A 21,017-nucleotide genomic window follows, 5' to 3' on the forward strand; every position below is an offset into this window, starting at 1 on the left:
AACAGTTTTGGTGCTTTGTTATCTAATTAAAGAAACTGAATTTATGTATGCTGTAAAGGGCCATGTGGGTTAGTAGCGTCTAACTGTGTCAGTGTGCTACTTTGGTTGTGTTGATTTGAATGTGATCTAGCTAAAACTCTGCAAAATGTGTAGACAAATACTCAGCTGATTTGTTGCATTTTGGTTTTTGTCATTTCTTTTAATAGATAATATAAAGTGAAAACGATTATGGTTTGTGGAACCTGGCAAGTGAAAGGGAAAGAAAAATGCTGTCTCCATCCCTTTAGGGATGCTAGCAATTTTACAGGCTATTGCTACTAAATTATACGATTGTTTGTTGTCTCTGGATTTTCTTTTGAGTCACATCAATAATTGCTTCCTGTTAATGTTGCTCACTTGCTGAGAGTTTGGATTATCTAAGAGCTCCAAGTTTAGTTAAATATTGCTGTGACAATGAATTAACATTCCCAACTTGTCTTTCTTTCCATAAACATTTCTGCTTGTAGCAGAATTGGTGGAAGAAGGCTTGCAGTATTGTCATGTTTTTGTTGAGTATAGACAAGCGTTTTTTCAGTCTGCTTTAGGAGTGGCAAACTGAGGCAGAGAGATGAATTGGGCTGTACCATCTTAAGCCCCTGCAAGAAGACATATCTGTCTGCCAGAGACCCAGCACAGTTTCTTTTTTGAAAGGGAAAATAATTGTGCTGGAGCCAGACACTTAATCGGATACAATTTTTGTATTATGTTCTACCGGACACACGTGTATGTGATTGAGCAATGTCTTAGAGTTTATTTCAGTCTTGAGAAAGTATAAATAAATGATGAACTTCCAGCAGGCTTATAATAGAAGGTCCAAAATCCTGTAGTAACACTGTAGTTGAGTGGAAAAACACAGAAAACACTAGCAGCAGTTTGACTTTTTTTTACTTTTGTAAACATGTAAAAAGTAAATATAAAAAGTACTGGGATTAGTCAAGGGTAGTTAAGGGCATGAGGAATTTATAGTATCCTTGCAAAGCTAAGGAACATTTCAGTATTGGTAGTTGAACTATGGTGCATACTGGAGGAAAATATGTGTTACTCTTAGACTTTTTTAGGTTATAAAATAACAGTAACCAAGCATTGAAAAGACTGAAGAATTGCTGATGAGATAGGCTCAATCACAAATGTTCTAATAGTGCAAAATAGTGAGAACTTGTAACTAAATACAAAAATATTGACAGTATTGTGCTACTGTTAAAGTAAGTTTGTCCCCAGTTGGAACATCTTGTTCAGTTTTGGTTTTCATATGATAATTCAAATGTGTTGAAAATATTTATTGACAGAAAGACTTCAATATAAGAAACATGCAACATCTGAGATAGATATAGAAGCTATATTAGAACAGACAAGTGACCTTTTGTTCTCGTATTGAGACTACTGAAAATAAAACTAAGAACAAGCTATTAATGCTGTATATTCTCATAATTACAGTTGTAGAAGTTCTTCCATAAAAATAAAATGAATGCAAAAGCTTAAGATGCAACAGTTGTGGATGCTTGTAACTGTGTATTGAGTAATAACCTTTTTAAAGGAAGGAATGGAAATGCATGTGTTCCACATCAAAGAAAAGCTCTGTTATGGGCCAAATAGATATTTGTACAGCAGGTTCTTTTGAAGACATTTGGTACTGGCTGCTGCTATTTGCATATGCTATTAGTCTTATCTGATAGGCAGTTTTTGCTCTTAACTGGCACTTTTTCAGAGTTGGTCCTTTTCTGGGTGTTGAGCAAGATTAAGTTTAAACATAGATTTTTCTAAAACTTTGATGTCTTTGATGCAATATTATTAATGTTCTGTAAGAGTTTTTTTGCTTGTTTAACAATCCCCCCTAGCAGATTTTGATGACTCTGCTTTGCTTTCTATTTTTTAATTGCTTTTCTTGAAGTGTAGTACTTAACTGTATAGGGTAGATGCTAGATCTCTTGGTTTTGCGAAGCTGGGCTTTTAGCCTGCCTATCTGTTTGCCTTTTAAATTTCTGGTGACCTTCCCAGTAATTCCTGGCACAATTAATTATCACTCCTTTCTTTTTTTTGTTGTTAGCTATAATAGTTGAATGGACTTAAGGGCAATAGCATTGCATATCAGTTCTGGTGGTATTATTACTTGTGATTTTATTCTGGCATTGCTATTTTCTGCACTTACACTTACTGTTTCCAGGTGCTTGAAGAATCTGAAAGCTTTTGGGAGGCATAATGAATTATTTGTAATTCTTCACATTTTTAATTCTGTTATTTAAAAAAAAGCTTTGTTTTTTGTATCTGGTTGTGAAAGAATCCATTCTGCAGCTAAACTATTTTTTCAGGTCTTTGCTCTTGGTAGGTAATTGCAACTCCTTGTTGTTTTCTTGCTATCATTACACGGATTCCTCTTGCTGAATGCCAGAGGATTTTTAAGGCTATGTGGAGTCAATATAATCACATGTTATTAAGGGACAAAGTTTGATGCAGTTTCTTTTTGTTTCTATGGATTCCAGAACTGTAAGTCATTATGTATAGTTAGGGTGGTATTTACTTTAAGGGAAGTTCCGATACTATGAACAAGGACAGCCAAATTCTATGATAAGGATGTACTGTCGGAGGATAAGTTAGGTTGGTATGGACTTCTGGAGGTCATCCAGTCCTATCCTCTGCTCCACAGCAGGTCTAATTAGTTTAGGTTGCTTGTGGACTTGGGATAGAATTTTGGGTACAAAATTAATTCCTACCAACAAATAAGCTTCTGAGGCTAGGGTCAGGCATATTTGCTAGGTAGGCTAGCTTGTGTTGCTGTCGTCTTTAGTTATGTTCTGAACTTTAAGTGTGTGTGTAATATATATAATTTAGTATTATGAAATACACGGAGTACTTCTTTTATAGTGTAACTTAGAATTCCCACCAAAATGTGTTAGATAAATAGAAATTCTCCTAAAATTTACTTGGAGGAGAAGAAGCACTAAATGAAAGACACAAGAATGTTCCTAGTTCAACCCCTAATTCATAAGGGTGGAAATAATACAACACTTTCACTTACAGCTCTCAACCACTACTTCCTTTTTAAGAACTCAAAGGGGAAATTAATTATTTTTTTCAGTCTTCCTCTTTGAGAACTTTTCCTAGACTGCATATTCCAGCAATTGTAAGAGAAAGCCAGGAATACAAATCGTCATAGAAAGGGCATATTTGTTTTTGCAATCTATGTAACTAGTTGACATTAGGTAAAGCTACTGGTTGCGCTGTTTAAGCAGGGCTTTTGGTAGGTATATAAATACTGTCTGTGACGATAAGCCAATGATTTGGTCTATGAACAGAGGCCTTCCTTTGTAATTGAAGGAAGAACTGACAGACTGCTATTATATTAATAATGTTACCTATAACATAGAAAGGCATGTGGATATTCTAAGTCTATTTGAATGCGCTTTACCCATGGTGTCATCCTGATTTTTAGTTAAATTTATGAATCTGACTCTTAATTAGAAAATTAAAAGTATGTATGCTGTGTTTGGATAACTTGTAACTTTCACGTGAACAGAAGGGAAAATGGTTTTGGTGGTTTTTGTACTTGAACAAATGCATTGCATTGACACACATGGACAACTTTCTCTCAAAACTCATTTTTTGTTTTGGAATCTGTACACATGCTCCCTCATCTACTGAAATCAGTACAGGTTGTACATACATCCTATTGCAGATACTGCCTCCTGATAAATTTAATGCAGACCTACATTTTAGCTGCAGGTTGACTTGTTCTGACCCCATGTTCCAGAAATGGGCTTGGGAAGGGTTAGTTTGGCAAAACACTGCACCAACACAGCTGTTCTGCTTTCTTGAAGCCACCCTGGGACATCCAGATTGCATTCCTGTGGGCTCTTTAGGTCATCCTGTTCTGGGATTTTGCCTGCTTCACAGCCTGGTGTAAATGTGCCTGCAGTTGAACAATTTTGTATGCAGTTGTGTGGATAGGTGTGGCTTGTTTTTGTTTTGTTTTGCTTGGTTGATCAAATGAAAATGTGCTCAATTTTCTTCTTCTCTTTCTCACATAGCTTTATGTTGAGCCTTCCCAGGATAGGTGTTACTGGATGAATTTTAGATGGTGACATAAGTTTTATAAACTAATATTAAAGGATCTTGATGACTAGTCTTCCTTTTGAGATCTGTAACTTGTTTTCTTTGATGTATTTTATTGTTTAAACTTGCTGTACATATCTTCCTTTATAATTGCAGTTTTGTGTTTCCAAAAGATTTACAAAAATAATTGCTTTGTAGTATCCTTTAAAAACCTTTTATGAAGATGTAGTTTTGAGTCTAATGTTAGGGTAGCTGTAATCTTGTAACATTATTTCAGTGACTGGATCTGCTTGCTGGTGTCATGCCTCAAATTAAGTCTAGAAAGTATGTTATATAGTTCTGCTTTAAATATTGCTTTAGACCGTTTTTATACAGGTGAGCAAAGCTTAGTGGAAACTATTCTCTCCAGAGCAAAAGTTTTCAGGCAATAGAAGGATTTAGAAATAGTAAGTGCTTGCTTATACTTGTGGACATTTGGAAAAGGTAATTGTTCTGTTTGACTGCTGCACTCATGCTGAGGTGTCCCAAGTATTCTTTTTCATAGGACCCTTGTAGTTGTGGACCAAGTCCTAGTTGGGCTGCATGAAAGTGTTGTTTAATTGTTGGCTGTGCTCAAAGTTGGTAATTTGTATAATATTTTAGTGATCTAAAATTGAGGTTCATTATCTGCATCCAAAAGGGAGCTCTTGCCTGGTGATGTTTAATGAGGTTGTTGTTAGTAATAAGGATACTTTTTTTTCATACCATCAGGGTTAAAGCTCTTTGCTGAGACATGATACCACTGTCATTTCTCCATTAGTGCTAAAACTACAAGTTACTTTGCAATTATAGAATAAATATCTGGTGATCTGAACCTCTTTTGCCTTTTCTTAAGCTGGAATAAAACCTTAGAAAGTGTATCGTGAACATGTGCTTGATGGCGTATTAAAAAAAAGAAGAAAGAAATGGAACAACTGACCTTCCAGAATTGAGGCATTTGCATCTGAATTTTTTTTTGACAAAAAAACCTGTTGAATTTTTTCATTTGAAACTTCTGTTCCTGGACTGTGCAGGAACTAAGCATTCTTACAGCTGATAAAGATTCAATGGCTTAACAAGTGACTGTGCAACAGTAGCTGCCTATGTGTGAATGTTCATGTCCATGGCAAGCACTAAGTACTTTGGTTTAGTTTGTAGCTGAAAGCTATGGGTGCATATATAGGTAGCTATTATGTATCTGAGTCCCAAGCTGTTGCTTAGAATTAGTAATATGACAGCACAACCCATTTGGGGGCTGTACTATTAGCATTTATTAACAAAACAGTAAATGCTGTTGTAGTGGGGAATTGTATTAGAGTCATGAGCTTTTATGGCAGGGTCTGTTTTAGAATGAGAATCTGTGATTATATACAGACAAAAAATGTTTTTATCATAAAACTTAATTACTGCATTTACAGGCACAGCCAACTTGCATTTTTATTTTAAAACTGTTTATATTTAATGGATGAGAGAGTGGAAACATGAGTAAGAAGAAAAAAAAAAGAGGCAAACCACTCTCTAGGAATAGTCTCTTCAATGTGAAGAGAACTTGCAGCTTTTGGAAAGTTCTGGTTAAAGTCTGAACTAACAAATAACATGGTGAAAAGAACACATGAGCAAAACAAATATTTGAGAACATAGGAAGGGAGCAGCTTTTTGCAATTTTAATATTACCAGTGGCTGTGTAATTGCTAGGACATTAAAAAGGATTTTAGTGAGTGTACCGAGTCAAATATGAAAAATGGACCAATTCAGTCTTTACTCTTATGATTTTTGGCCCTTATTGGGGTTTCCTTTCCATAAAGCTAGAGATACTACTGCTGCTGCTACTGGATGGAGGGGACCAACCTGCTACTGATCTTCCAGGTTTTTTTTTTCCCCATCATTGTTCCTTTCATTGTCTTGAACTTCATTGCACTCATTCAAATACTAGAACAGTTATTAACAAAACTTCTGATTGCAGTAGAATTTCTCGTTGTTTGTGCTTTTTATAATTCTTGATGAAATATCCCATTTCAGTGGAAGAAAAGAACACCAGTAATAAATTACCACAAAATCAGATAGGTATTAGATGCACTGCATTTGCTCATACAGCTGGCCAGGAGTGCAGATTCCTTTAGTTTTGTCCATGAGTAGGTCTGAGGGCCTTTTTAACTACCTAGCAAGGTTTTTTTTTATTTATGCATATGGTATGAGGCCTTAGGTTGGTGGAGATTAGCTCCTTATTTTCCTGCTGCATTGTATTTTTGAGCAATTGAAAGAGTATTAGCCGTACTAGAGCTTACTTTTTTTAATGTAGCCTTTGAAGTATGAGCTTTGTTTGCTGGCATCTTAAAAAGAGGGAGGAGAAAGTTTATCTGCTTTGATAAACAAGCCTTTAGAAAGAACTGTATGACCTTGCATGAAGAAGAATTATGATGGGAGGGATGTCTTGTATATTTATTTTATATAATCGGAAGTGGTAAAGTCAGTTAAAGTGCAGCTTGTTTAAAGTATAAAGCACTGAGATACCTGTCTACACTTGAGGCGTAGTAATGGTATTATCATTTAAATATTTGAATTATAATAATTAACATATTTGTTTAACATGCTAATAGTGTGTTAAGCCAAACTTAGAAGTTTTGAAAACATTCTAATTTAAATACTTGAGTTGTTTGTTTTTCTCAAGTATTATAGCTTCAAGTTCTGGAAAATAGACATGGATGACTGTTCTTTATAAAATAAAGTAGTAACAATTTTTTTCAGACATGTTGATATTACGCTTGGGTAAAACTGTTAAAAATGTTCCATAGCAGGAAGCTTTTATGTCTTGCATCTTCCCACAATGCTAATGAGAAATTGCATTACGAAAACTGTGGTAGAATATGGAGTTTTTGTTACTTTCTGCAAAACTCAGTGCTGCGATTCAGAGGAATCATGCTTGTTAGTTTCCAGTTCTACCCTTTTACAGGATTTCATTCCAACTCAAAAGGTACTTTTTCAATATCCATTTCTATGTTCCTCTGTGCTTTCTAGTTGCCTTGACAAAACAACTAAAGCAAATAGCATGAAACAAGATCTTGTCAACTTGTTCTGCATTGTCCAGTGAAAATACCTTTTAGAAAATCCAAGGTCACTGAACTTACACATTTCTGAAAATGTGGGTGATAACGCTTATTTAGAACAAGATGTTCTTGCCAGTTTTAGGGCAGTAATCTAGGAAGTTAACAGAAGAGTGAAATGGAGTAGGCAGCAAAAAAGCACGATGAACCACAACGTCAGAGTAGAGTGTTCCTTGTTTCATTTATCTAATCCTCTTGAGACCTAAAGCCTACGTAGCAGCGAGTGCCTTTTTTTATGTTGTGTTTCTTTGTTGATTTTGGGGTAGTAACTTCCTTTTATTTGTAATGTGTATATATTACCATTAGAAAATACGGTACTTCAGGTTGTGGAATTAAGTTTCCCTTTCTTTTTTTCTACTGAGAAGGTAAAAAATAGAATTTTCTGCAAAATACTGATTCTTAGCAAGGTGTATGACAAAACTGAAGAAATGAGAACAAATCTGTGGTAGAAAAGGTTGTGGGTGCACAGAATTTTCCCAAACCGATTCTCAAATGTCAGATGAGCCCTTCTGCATAACTGGTCCTTCATCCATCCTATCCTCCGCATGCTAACTCTTGCACTTGGGCCACTCTTAAAACAGCCAGACCTTAGACTATGGCTCCCTTGTCTATGCTCTATACTGTTGGTCCTGTCTTCTTTGCATTCATTGAGAGGAAAAGAATTCCAAGCCTTCATAGAATCATAGAATAGAATCATTAAGGTTGGAAAAGACCTCTAAGATCATCGAGTCCAACCAGCTATTCATAAACAGCTATCTTATCTACCCTGTCTGGTTTTGAGCCCCACTTCCCCATTGGAGTCTATAAGGCTGTCTTCCTGAAAGTCATTGTTATTCTAGCTGCCACCTTCCTCTTACTACTGTCCCTTTCTGCAAAGTAAGAAAGACAGATTCCCGACAATCTGTGGTAGCATCCCATCTCAGCTGCACCTTTGATTCCTCTCCTCTTTTGTCCAAGTGGGTTCAAGGTAAGTGTCACGTGGTGATGGGGCAGGCAGACATAAGTGAATTTAGGGTCTGGAGAGAAGAAAACTAGGGGAAAGAGGAGCGAGATGAAAGGCTGGAAGAAACTTTTCTGGTTCTGTGTCTCATTCCTTCTAAATACAAGCAACCAGTTCTTGAGGTCACTTTCTCTGATGTGAGCCTGCTAGCCATATCGAAAGGTGGTCTGCAGGTGCTTAGGTACTGTGGGGGGCAGGAAGCAGACCTGTATGGGTCAGGTTGCAGAACTGTAGAGGTGAGCTTCATATCAGCACTGAGACACAAATCACTTTTCAGTATTAGGGATAAACCATCAGGTGAAAAGAGCACTGAGCAGTGAAGGTACCATGGAGTTTGATAGCATTGGAAATTCTACGAGGATGGCATAGAGACAAGATGATTGCTGTTGCAAGTGGATGAAGTGATGCAAAAGGGAATATTGAAACTTAAGAACAACTGAGGTCACAATTACACACTTTAGATTGCAAGTTGCGCTTTTAAAAAAAAAGAAAAACCAACAGGAAACATGTATTACCACTTCTCCTTTTTAAATTTACTTGTACCATTAAGCATAGGTGCTTGAAGAGCAGAGTTCTGTGCTGTTGAAAAAAATCATCGTAAAGGTTAAAATTGTCATTTAAGGTAACAAAGCTTTTCCTTGAAAATTTTCTGTTAAGTCGTCTATTTGAATGTTTCATTTTTAAAAATGCATATTTTTCTCAGCTTAATTTCTTAAGTTCTATCAAAATATTCTTAACAGTTAAAAAGAGCCATCATTATGAGCAATGCAGAAATGGCAGTTGTAATGAGCTTCATTTATAGCAAAAAAAATATTTCTTGATCAGACAGTTTTTTCATTGAACTACTCATACAGTTGGAAGATAGGTCATCTTCCATGAAAGATTTTAGGGAAAATAGTTTCATCTCTTGACTTGCTAATGAAAGCACTGGATGTTAAGAGTTTGCTTCAGTGGTTTTGGTCTATGTTTTAAATAGCAGCATGGAACTACTTACGTTCATCTCCATAGTTCTGTCACAGCTGAAGTAGTTTATTTCATACTTAATATGGTTTTGAATGTGTTGTTTCATGAAGAGATCTATTAATTCAGTTTGCATTGTAGTTGATACAAACATTCATCTCTACTTAGTATCCTTGAACTGACACAATGATTACTCTTTATATCTGCAGAATGTAAAACTTGTAGTAGTTTTCTTTAAAAATAAATGGTAATTGTTTTTTTTCTGAGACTCTGTCACAGTAAATGATGATTTTTATCAGCTAACAATTTGAACTTTTCTGTAATACAGTATCTGAAGTGAATGAAAAATAAAAATTCAGGTAAAGTGAGAGTAGTAAAAATATGGTCACTTAAATGAAAAGTCTTTATTTGCTCTGGTAGTTATGTATTTGCAGAGTGATTCTTAATATAATGTAAGGAGGATTAAGTATTGCTTGGAAAGAAATTTTGTGTTTTCCAAAATGAGCAGGCTTAGAAGCTCTTTATTAAATTGATTATTTGGTTGAATCAAGTTGCTGGGTTTCTCTTTGTGGTTTTTTTGTTTGGTTTGTTTTTTGTGGGGTTTTTAAAATTTTGTTTCTGTGATTTTTCTTGGAATAGTTTAGGGACTGAATTCTAATATGCATTGAATTTTCAGTTGAAATTATGGCAGCACATAAACCTGAGAGAAGATAAGCAGTAATCTATTGCAGTTTAAGTGGTATTGAGATTCCAGCTAACTGATTGACTCACCTTGGGCACACTTCTTTCTGGGTTGCAGAGCAAAATGTTTGTAAATCATGCACAGTTGGTAAACATTTGGAAAGAGGGGAATGAAAGAATAAAAGGTGATAGTTGTTCCTGAGTGAAGTTTTATAAAGGTTATTAGTCTAACTGGCAAAGAAGTAAGTGTGTTGCATTCTGTCATAAGGCCCAGTGCAAGAATACTTCTATTGTAACTTATCATAGAATATTACTGTTGAGTGACTTGCTTTGCATAAATGATTATAGTCTTCTCTTAAAGTAATAAGTGAAAACTGGATTGATAATTTGTGCATTGGTTATTGTATATGTGAATGATAAAATCCAGAGGGACTTTCTAAAATTATAACCATTTATGTTTGTAAATTATTTTACACAAAATAATTTAGGTATTGGTAGAATAGTTAGGAATAAAGGGTTAAGTTCAGTTGGTTTGAAATGCCTATCATTTTTCTTTCAAAATAATATCTGTGTGAGTTGGGATTTTTCTACTCTACTTTGTTACTCTGAACTGTTGATGTGGTTTACACATTTTTGTTTACTAGTTTACTGTTTCTGGTATTAAATTTTCAAGCTGAACCTTTCAAAGGGAAGTGAAGAAAACATCAACGTTCCTTATACACGTATTAAGAAACACTGAGGTTATAAAACTGTTGAGAAACAGGGACGGCGAATGCTGCTGGGTGGTAGTTGATGATAGTGTGTCATGTTTTGAATTAGTTCTCATTGGCACTGGTTGAGTGGATGGTATTGTAAGTCTAGAGACATTTAACTGCTGAGTCTGGAAGTTGTCAGGCCATCCAGTTTGTGCAGTCAGTAGGTAGATAAGCTGCTCAAGTTGTCCAGCTTTGAATTAAATGTGAAAAGCGCGATTTAACAAGGTAAGTGAGGGACCTTGGTTAACAGAACGTGTTTGTTTTATCTGACTTGTACCTGATTTTAAGAGACAGACAAGCAAGCCATGGAATAAAGAAATACAGTAAAAATAGTTTGTCCCATGAGAACTTACTAAGAATTAAATGGTGTATTTGTGTTTATGTCCGGAAATGCAGCACCCCTTTGTTTTTAAGGTACCTTCTGTTGAAGGTTGAAACTATAGTACAGGATATTCTGTGGTGTGCTTCTAGTCACTTACATGCTTTGCACGTGTTGCAGTTGCATGATGGGAGGGAACCAGTCTACACTCAGTTTCTCCATATGTCCAGGTTTTTTTCTTTTTCAAAAGAAACCAGAGCATATAAACAGGGAGGAAGCTGGAGATGTGCTGTGGTGCAACTCTTAAAGCAGATGTTTGGGAGAGTAGAACAGCTGTGTACGCTGCACAGTATGTCTTTCCTGCAGTTGAGTGTGCTGTGAAATGTTACTGCTCCACAGTATAGACCTGGTGCAAAAGAAGGAACTTGTTAGGATGAAAATCAGTTGAAATACATAGAGAAGAAAGCAGAGAATTGACTCCTGACACTTCCCTGAAAACTTAGACGGGAGATACTGATTGCTGTCGAGGAATGTGCTATCCAGTAAAGCCAAGAGATATGTAAAGACTGAGGTTGTGTGTACATTAGTTTCCAGGAACTGCCGCAGAGTCTCTCATTTAAGAATATCTAAAATACAGCTGCTTCTGTAGCCCCTAGGAGCTACTGTCAGGTGGCAACAGAGGAAGGAGGTAATTTTAAGATGAATTAGGAGAAGGACTTGCTTCCTTCTTTTCAAGTCCATGGTAGACAGACTAATTCCTACCTACTAACAGGAGCAGTGTGAAAAGGTGCTTTCATGTAAGAGGGTCTCACCCCTTCACTTGTTACCTGTATCTGCTAGATTATGTAGCTTCAGTGGATATTCATATGGATCTGTGTATAAGCGATCAGGAGAGCTGTTACTGATCTATATATAAATTTTGTATTCTGTCTTTATTACAACAATAACATCTTAATTAGTTTAAGACTGGCTGGGCAGACTTTGAATCATTTTTCCTGGTTTTGAGTAGTAAACGCTTCTTTAAAATTGTTCTAGCAAAAGTGTCACAAACTCTTTTTTAATGACAGGGTTGAAATAATGCAAAGCTGTAATAATTCAATGAAACATTCTGTCAGCCTGCATCATCTATAGGGTTTGATATGCCTGGTATTTGCATAGGACCTCAGTATACTACTGGGCTGCAGAAGAAAACTATTTTCCAAAAAAGTTTAGAGGAAAGAAGCAATGGGGACACACACACGTTTCTCTTGAATTTGTATTTAACCATGTTGCTCTTAATGCTGCCAATTCCCAGTGGCCCAACCTATTTTCCTTTGAAACAAGCTATGGATAGCATCTAATCCTAATTAAAGCTTATTAAAACTTCATACTAATACTAGACTAATTATAGGTAGCGTAAAAGTCTTGCTGATTTTTCTTTAATCAAAGTATAGTCTTGTCTACAGCCATATTAAATTTAAGCTTGGATGACAAACCTCTTGGTATGTCAAAGCTTATTACTTACAGCAAACATATTTTTTGTGGGAAGGCTGTTTGTACTGGGAGTGCAGTTTGAATTTTATGTGAACTTAATTTGAGGGTTCATCTGTTTTGGTGATAAATAGTACAAATTTTGTTTTTTCATAGAGTAGATGGGCTAGTGTAGATGGGACTGATTTGATGCACAGTACCAGTGCATTGCCACTCTTATAAAATGTCATTATCATTTTTAACGACTGGAGAAACCAAGCTTGCTGAGCTTTCTTCTGTGTTCTGTTGAGACTGTAGATTTTGAAAGAATTCTTTAAATGTTTTTGCTTTCAGTTACTAGTGCATATCCTTCTGCCAGTTGTTTTTGTTCTTGTTCTTTTAGTAAATGACTCGTTCTCCTGGTTTGCTTTAGTTTCTGAACTTTCTCTTTTGTTCTTCTAAGACCCTAGATAATGAATTGTAGCAGAACTTAATACATTAAATGTCAAGAATACATTTCAAGACAGTGCTACCTTTGTAAAGAAAAAGCCTAGCTGTTCTCAGAACAGCAATATTTTTGAACTGCTGATTAGTCATGGAAAAAAATTGCATGTTAATTCTAGTTCTTTTGCAGCATCAGCAGGGGCTGATGAGGTCCATCTGTCAGAGGAGGGGAAGAGCATCTTCAGTCATAGGCTTGCCAAGCTGGTGAAGAGGGCTTTAAACTAGAGATGCCGGGGGAGGGGAACCTCAATCCATCCCACTCCTACCAGTTTGATGCCAGGCCCAGCAATAGATGCCCAGAGCCTGGAGAAGGAACATAAGTCAGCAGGAAAGCACCTGAAGAACAGCACAAAGGAATTCCAGCCACTCGAGCCAGTAAGACAGCTTCATCGGGGGCCCAACTTAAATGCCTCTATGCAAACGCATGTAGCATGGGGAATAAACAAGAGGAGTTGGAGATGTGTGCATGCCTGCAGGGCTACGACCTTATTGGCTTCTCAAAGACGTGGTGGATGGCTCCTATGACTGGAGTGTTGGGATGGAGGGATTCAGGCTCTTTAGGAAGGACAGGCTGGGGAGACGAGGAGGGGGTGTCGCCCTCTATGTCAATGACCAGCTGGAGTGCATGGAGCTCTGCCTGGGGATGGATGAGGAGCTGACCAAGAGCTTGTGGGTCAGGATTAAAGGGAAGGCAGGGACAGGTGACTTTATAGTGGGGGTCTGCTACAGGCCACCTGACCAGGAAGACCAAGCGGATGAGGCCCTCTGTAGACAGACAGGAGCAGCCTCACGCTCACAAGCCCTGGTCCTCATGGGGGACTTCACCCACCCCGATATCTATTGGAGGGACAACACGGCAGGGCATAAGCAATCCGGGAGGTTCCTGGAGTGCATCGATGATCACTTCCTTCTCCAAGTGGTAGAGGAGCCAACGAGGAGAGGTGCTATGCTGGACCTCGTTCTCACCAGCAAGGAGGGGCTGGTGGGGAGTGTGAAGCTCAAGGGCAGCCTGGGCTGCAGTGACCACGAAATGGTGGAGTTCAAGATCCTTAGGGCACCGAGGAAGGGCGCACAGCAAGCTCACTACCCTGGATGTCAGGAGAGCAGACTTTGGCCTCTTCAGGGATCTGCTTGGCAGAGTGCCACGGGACAAAGCCCTGGAGGGAAGAGGGGCCCAAGAAAGCTGGGTAATCTTCAAGGGTCACCTCCTTCAAGCTCAGGAGCGATGCATCCCAACAAAGAGGAAGTCAGGCAAAAACGCCAGGAGGCCTGCATGGATGAACAAGGAGCTCCTGGACAAACTCAAACACAAAAAGGAAGCCTACAGAGGGTGGAAGCAAGGACAGGTAGCCTGGGAGGAACACAGAGAAATTGTCCGAGCAGCCAGGGATCAGGTTAGGAAAGCCAAAGCCCCGACAGAATTAAATCTGGCCAGGGACGTCAAGGGCAACAAGAAAAGATTCTATAGGTACGTCGGGGATAAAAGGAAGACAAGGGAAAATGTGGGCCCTCTCTGGAACGAAACAGGAGACCTGGTTACCCGGGACATGGAGAAGGTGGAGGTACTCAATGGCTTTTTTCCCCTCGGTCTTCACCAGCAAGTGCTTGAGCCTCGCCACCCAAGCCACAGAAGGCAAAGGCGGGGACTGGGAGAATGAAGAGCCGCCCACTGTGGGAGAACATCAGGTTCGAGACCATCTAAGGCACCTGAAGGTGCACAAGTCCATGGGACCCGATGAGATCCATCCGCGGGTCTTGAAGGAACTGGCAGATGAAGTTGCTAAGCCACTATCCATCGTATTTGAGAAGTCGTGGCAGTCTGGTGATGTTCCCACTGACTGGAAAAGGGGAAACATAACCCCCACTTTTAAACAGGGAGAAAAGGAAGACCCGGGGAACTACAGGCCAGTCAGTCTCACCTCTGTGCCTGGGAAGATCATGGAGCAGATCCTCCCAGAAGCTATGCTAAGGCACATGGAGGACAGGGAGGTGATTCGAGACAGCCAACATGGCTTCACTAAAGGCAAATCATGCCTGACAAATTTGGTAGCCTTCTATAATGGGGTTACAGCATTGGTGGATAAGGGAAGAGCTATGGATGTAATCTACCTGGACTTGTGCAAAGCATTTGACACTGTCCTGCACAACATCCTTGTCTCCAAATTGGAGAGACATGGATTTGACGGATGGACCACTTGGTGGATAAGGAATTGGCTGGATGGCCGCACTCAGAGAGTTGGGGTCAACAGCTCGATGTCCAAGTGGAGACCAGTGATGAGTGGCATGCCTCAGGGGTCGGTATTGGGACTGGTGCTGTTTAACATCTTTGTCAGTGACAGGGACAGTGGGATTTGAGTGCACCCTCAGCAGGTTTGCCGACGACACCAAGCTGTGTGGTGCAGTTGACATGCTGGAGGGAAGGGATGCCATCCAGAGGTATCCTGGCAGGCTTGAGAGGAACCTCATGAAGTTCAACAAGGCCAAGCGCAGGGTCCTGCACATGGGTCGGGGCAATCCCAAGCACAAATACAGGCTGGGCAGAGAATGAATTGAGAGCAGGCCTGAGGAGACGGGCTTGGGGATGTTGGTTGATGAGAAGCTCCACATGACCCAGCAATGTGCGCTTGCAGCCCGGAAAGCCAACGGTGTCCTGGGCTACATCAAAAGAAGCGTGGCCAGCAGGTCGAGGGAGGTGATTCTGCCCCTCTGCTCTGCTCTGGTGAGACCCCACCTGCAGTACTGCGTCCAGCTCTGGAGCCCTCAGCATAAGAACGACATGAACCTGTTGGAGCGGGTCCAGAGGAGGGCCATGAAGATGATCAGAGGGATTGAGCACCTCTCCTATGAAGACAGGCTGAGAGAGTTGAGGTTGTTTAGCCTGGAGAAGAGAAGGCTCTGGGGAGACCTTATAGCAGCCTTCCAGTACCTGAAGGGGCCTACAAGAAGAAGGCTGGAGAGGGACTTCTTACAAGGGCATGTAGTGATAGGGCAAGGGGGAATGGCTTTAAACTGAAAGAGGGTAGATTTAGATTAGATATAAGGAAGAAATTCTTCACTGTGAGGGTGGTGAGGCACTGGAACAGGTTGCCCGGAGAAGCTGTGGATGCCCCCTCCCTGGAAGTGTTCAAGGCCAGGTTGGATGGGGCTTTGAGCAAGCTGGTGTAGTGGAAGGTGTCCCTGCCCATGGCAGGAGGGTTGGAACTAGATGGTCTTTAAGGTCCCTTCCAACCCAAACCATTCTATGATTCTATTCTATGACTCATGTGGCCAATTTCTAGCTAGATATTTTTTACCATTGATTAGGAAGTTCAATTTCTATATTTAATATGAAAAGGCTTTGACAGCGTTCTGATTTTTACACATGCTTGCTTATTCTGGGTAGAATTTCAGTAACTTGCATAATTTCAGTAGCAGGAACATTCAAGTTGAGAAACCTAATTTTAAAATCTGAGAAGTAGGATAATTGTTAATGTGAATGTTGTAGCTTGTGTTTGAGGCTCTAGACTGTAAAGATGGGATTAATAGTTTAGACAACGCACAGTATATGTGCTATAATTAAGGGAAATTTCAGTATTAAAAAACCCCACCTTCATAATATAAACAGTCTTCAATTTTAGTTTCTGAGATGTACTTTTTTATTGAATTGGTTTGCTTTACCAAATCTGGGCGAGAGTGTGTATAATTATGTTGCCCTCTAGTGGTTGCAGCTCAGGTTTAAATAGTAAAAAGAAAAGGCATTTTCATGCTTAGGGAAGGGATTCAATGATTCTTGCTTGCAAATGATTATGTGGGTTGTGTTTTTTACAGTGGCAATGTGTTCATTGGTCTGTGGACCAGCATGCTACTTCCATGACAACTGAATAACACCAGGATTGTACAGAGAAAACATAACATGCTATTATATAATTTGATAGCAGGGAAATACCACCCATAATTATTATGACAGAAATAAAAAAAAAATCTTGATGGATTTATTGTGTAATTTAGTTTATTTTCTAATCTTATGAGATTAACTTTAGTGCCTTATTGGTGTGCTGGTTGCCATGTTTGGGGATGTGCCTTTGGCTACCTCATGGCAGTTGTGTATATAGTGACACTTGTAACCTTTTGATGAGGCTTTGGATTCAACTTTCAGGTGAGTGGATGTTTAAAAAGTATTCAATTCCTTCAGCCCACCTATGTTAATTTGTTCTTGTGATTTTTTTGGTAGGCAGAATGATGTTTTTGCTTCATATTTTCTCTACAACTGCCCTTGTTTTGTCTAGTTCAAAGCATCACAACTGAGTTAATGAGAAAAATCACTTGATAACCCTTCATTCATGGGTGAACAATATACCAGCTTTCTGCGTTGTGCGGGACAAGTTCCCTGAATTGGTAGCTGCATGGAAAAGCTTGGTAGTCAGAGGGACTAGTCATCTTTCTATAATTTTGTGTATGCTTTTCAGGATTAAAACTATCTGTACTTATGTCTTCTTTCCCTGTCATCCCCCATCCTTTTTTTTAATTAAATCAATTTGGAATAAAAAACTATCAAGCTCATCCTAGCTGCTTTGTTTAAAAAAAAAAATAATGGGGGGGGAAATGGAAATAACTCTTCTGATGATGATATTGAAATATAAAGAATGACCTAAGTGATTCAAGGTACATAGTATCAGCAACTTAATATCACTGCTTTTAGGAGGTGAACTGTGGAAAATTTCACTGTGTGTTTCTAGCCATTAAAAATGCATAACATCTTGGTAAGAAAACTGTTATATTGTGTTTTGGCAATTGGACAGTGTGACCTGAAATCTGCATATAGGTGGTTGGAGGTGTCTCTGGTTTTCAAACCTGGAAGGATCTGCCATTTCGATAATTACTTGACAGCTGTTTAAAGAACTAAAACATCAATTTTCCTTTAAGATTTATGATGGAGGATATTTCTTCTTAGACTGACGATCTAGAACCACTGGTGTTAGAAAGAGGTTCTTTTTGTACTTTGAAAAATGTTTTCAATGTTTTAGAGGGAAATATGGCACATTTAGTACAAAAAATTGCAAGACTTGGTAATGTATTTCTGAGAGGTGCGGATGACTACTCTTGGGCTTTACAGCTGAAAGGGTGTGAGATTGCCAGCAGTACTTTGCAATTCCCTTGCCCCTGCTCCTTGTGCTCACTGGCAGATTGGTCATGGGCACTTACCATGTGTTCTAAGTACTTTTTTATTGACAAAGATATTTTAAAAGGCATTCAGGTTTGGTTTTTTAGCTTGTCTGAAGAATAAAATTCATGGGCACAGTGTTATCAGTGCAACGTCCCTGATGACTTTGTGGATATGATGGAAAATAGCTAGAAAAAAGACATTGAAATACTTTTGTCTGTGTGGAAAACTGTACTGGAATAATTACCTTGGCAAGTTTTGCTGTGTTAGCAAACCTTTGGATCTGTAAACCCAAGGTACCATGTATGTGATTTTTGCCCTCGACTAAGACTGGTACGAATCATGAGTCACTGTGTTTGAAATTGTAATTACCATATTCTTGAACATCTTATCTGCGCTCTGCCTGTTCCTCTGTCTGCTGGGGTTGTTCTAATGTTCTGAACCGGTGAGAAGGCTGCAGCACCTGCCCCTTGTTCTGAAGGCAGTAGGACACAGCTAAAGAAATGGCTGACTAATATTCTATAAGATTGCCTGTCAAAAATCAGCTCATACAATCTCTCACATTGCTGGCAGATCCATCTCAGTATGTGGATGCATGCTATAGGTATTTCTTTGCTTAAGCTTAAAAAAAAATTAATTTTTTTAAATTGTAAAATTGTTGATCTCAAAGGAACACCAGAATAATCTGCCTTTGTTCATGAACACCAGCATTCAATTACTGCTTGCTTTGAAAGTCCTGACCCAAGAATGCATTGCAAATAAATACAGCCTCCTCCCAGACTATTTTCGCTCTCACTTTGTTGGAGGTATGGCTTGGCAGTGCCTTGAGTACAAATATTAAACTCCCAATTGTCAAATTTCTCCTCTGTGCTGGAAAATGAATTTTCCGTCTTTGGATGGAGCCGCACCCTTCTCTGATGGTGTTTGGTTTCCAGTTAATTGCATTTGCTCTCTGTATGGAATGCTGAAGTTCAAAACACAGAATGAAAATAAATTAAATTTAGTTGTTTTTTTTTTTTAAAAGTTTTGGTCCTTACTTGATGCAGAGAAGTCTTCAGGAAAACATGGAGGAGCATAGTGCTCTGGTGACCCCTTGTTTTCAGTATGAGGAAGTGTGCAGTGCGCTCTCACTACGCTATATTTTGGTAGTATTTGTGGTTTGGACCTGCTACAAAAATACCTAGTTTGACATGATTAAAATTAGTACAGTGTCATTTGTACTTAGGCAGTTCTTTTGAGTTAGGACTTGCACTTCTGCATCTTTATTGGCTGCATTGAATTTATATCACCATAACATTAAGCTTATCCTCAGTATAGTCATTTTAACTGTAGTTCAGAAATGTGCTGAACATTATTTTCCTTGTGACACCTATCATCTGTTAATAAATAGTTCAGGAGCAGATGATGTCCCAAAGCAAGACATCTTTGCTTTATGCAAAGGAGAGATGAACTAACTAGGCCTGCTGCAGATGTTTGTTTAAAAAAAAAAAAATACTGTTGTCACATTAGAAAAGTCCTTTCACATGGATTATGTCCCTTGCTAAAAGGGAGACAACTTCTTCATAAATTTTTCAGGGTATTTTTACCGTTTCTATGTAGTAGTATTGTGACGATACCAAACCACTGTTGCATTTGGAGGTGTTTGTGAAATCTGTGGGTTTTTTCCTTTATCTGAATTGTGTGATCACTGGGAGTTTTCTCTGTCATAAACCAGCAGCAATATGGAATTAATAATAGTAGGTAAACACAGTACCTTATGTAGAAGGAGTAGAAATGAGGAAAGGTTGAAATAGTTTCAACAACTTCTCCCTTTATTCTCTATACAGTTGAAAAGTGAACATGTGAGAAGAGATTTTTCTTTGCAAGGAGTAAATCATTACAGTTAGATGTAATGATTAACTAATTGGAGAAACTTAGCAGTGTGTAGCAAGATCGTTAAGCAGCTTTTGCAGTACTGCACCTGCCTTGAAATGTCTGGGATTGTGGTTGAGAGCTGGAGTTTCCTGATAAACTAATGAGCTGCCTCATACTTTTTGCTTTCATATAAGTAGATCTTTTCTTTTGGCTCTTCATCTGGTGTTGTGGTTTTTCTCCAATTTGCTTGCAAATGAAAAAGGTAATTGTTTGCTGATAGAAGTTTAGTAATGCAAATTTCTTAAGGAAAATTTCAATTTCAGTTAATTTTTTGCTAATCACTTAGTTACCTCGTTAATTCAAGGTTTTTGAGGAAGCAGAAACAATGCATAATGTTACTGTTGTATTTTTCTTTCTAAGTATTTACTGTGCCAGATCCTGATAGTATTTCAAGATTTCCTTTTTTTTAAACATTTGTTTTTCATTTGTCTTCTGCTTTTCTGTCAATTCTGCCTATTCTCCAATGTTTTCCCACTAAAACAGTTTAGAGTTTATTTTAGTAGGTGTTGTAGATCTTTGGTTTTATTTTTTATTTATGCAAGGTTTTAATAAGGTTAGTCTCTTAAAATCTAAAGACCAGGAGAGATTTATGCCTTACCTCTGGTCTTAAATTAGGGCAAAGCTATGTCCAAACATGATAAATCTCCCTTTTTATGTTGTACTTTTCATTGCTGTAGTTGGAGTCAAGACCACAGTTTATTTTTATCTTGCACTTTATAAAGTTGGTCAAAGAATGTAACTGTCAAGTTTAACCTCTTCTTCTTGATTGTGAATTTAAGAATAAAAATTTTAGTTCTCTGGATAGTCTCAGCATTTTTCCCTAGTGCAGAATTTTAGTACAGGTGCTTTTGCCGCTTGAAGGTAAGAGTAAATTGCAATGATAAATTGCCAACCTTTTAGGAACATACATTTGAAGAGAAATTAGTTATATATGGGAACCTGCTCTTTGCAGAGCTCATAATTCTTTATTTTTTTAATCTGGACACTTGCATCCTACAAATACAGTCTTTGGGATTTTGTACGCTTCAAGATAATGTTTACTTTTGTTATTGCAAAATTTGAGTATGTCACATTGCCAAACTCTCATTAA

General features: G+C 38.4%; 1 protein-coding gene across 23 annotated transcripts in view; it reads left to right on the plus strand.

The window, feature by feature from the left end:
• SLMAP (sarcolemma associated protein) overlaps nucleotides 1-21,017 on the plus strand; it is a 101,868-nt gene that overhangs the window by 7,694 nt on the left and 73,157 nt on the right. Inside the window, exon 1 of one of the 23 annotated variants that reach the window (XM_076346333.1) lies at nucleotides 20,047-20,129. The exons of the other annotated variants lie outside the window; for them this stretch is intronic. Within the exon in view, the coding sequence (XP_076202448.1) occupies nucleotides 20,121-20,129 (9 nt within the window). The 5' untranslated portion in view covers nucleotides 20,047-20,120. Of the gene's footprint in view, nucleotides 1-20,046; nucleotides 20,130-21,017 lie in introns of those variants that run through there. 23 annotated transcript variants of the gene reach the window in all.

The sequence above is a fragment of the Aptenodytes patagonicus genome, chromosome 8, assembly GCF_965638725.1.
Source record: "Aptenodytes patagonicus chromosome 8, bAptPat1.pri.cur, whole genome shotgun sequence".
In the NCBI taxonomy this organism is placed as follows: domain Eukaryota; kingdom Metazoa; phylum Chordata; class Aves; order Sphenisciformes; family Spheniscidae; genus Aptenodytes; species Aptenodytes patagonicus.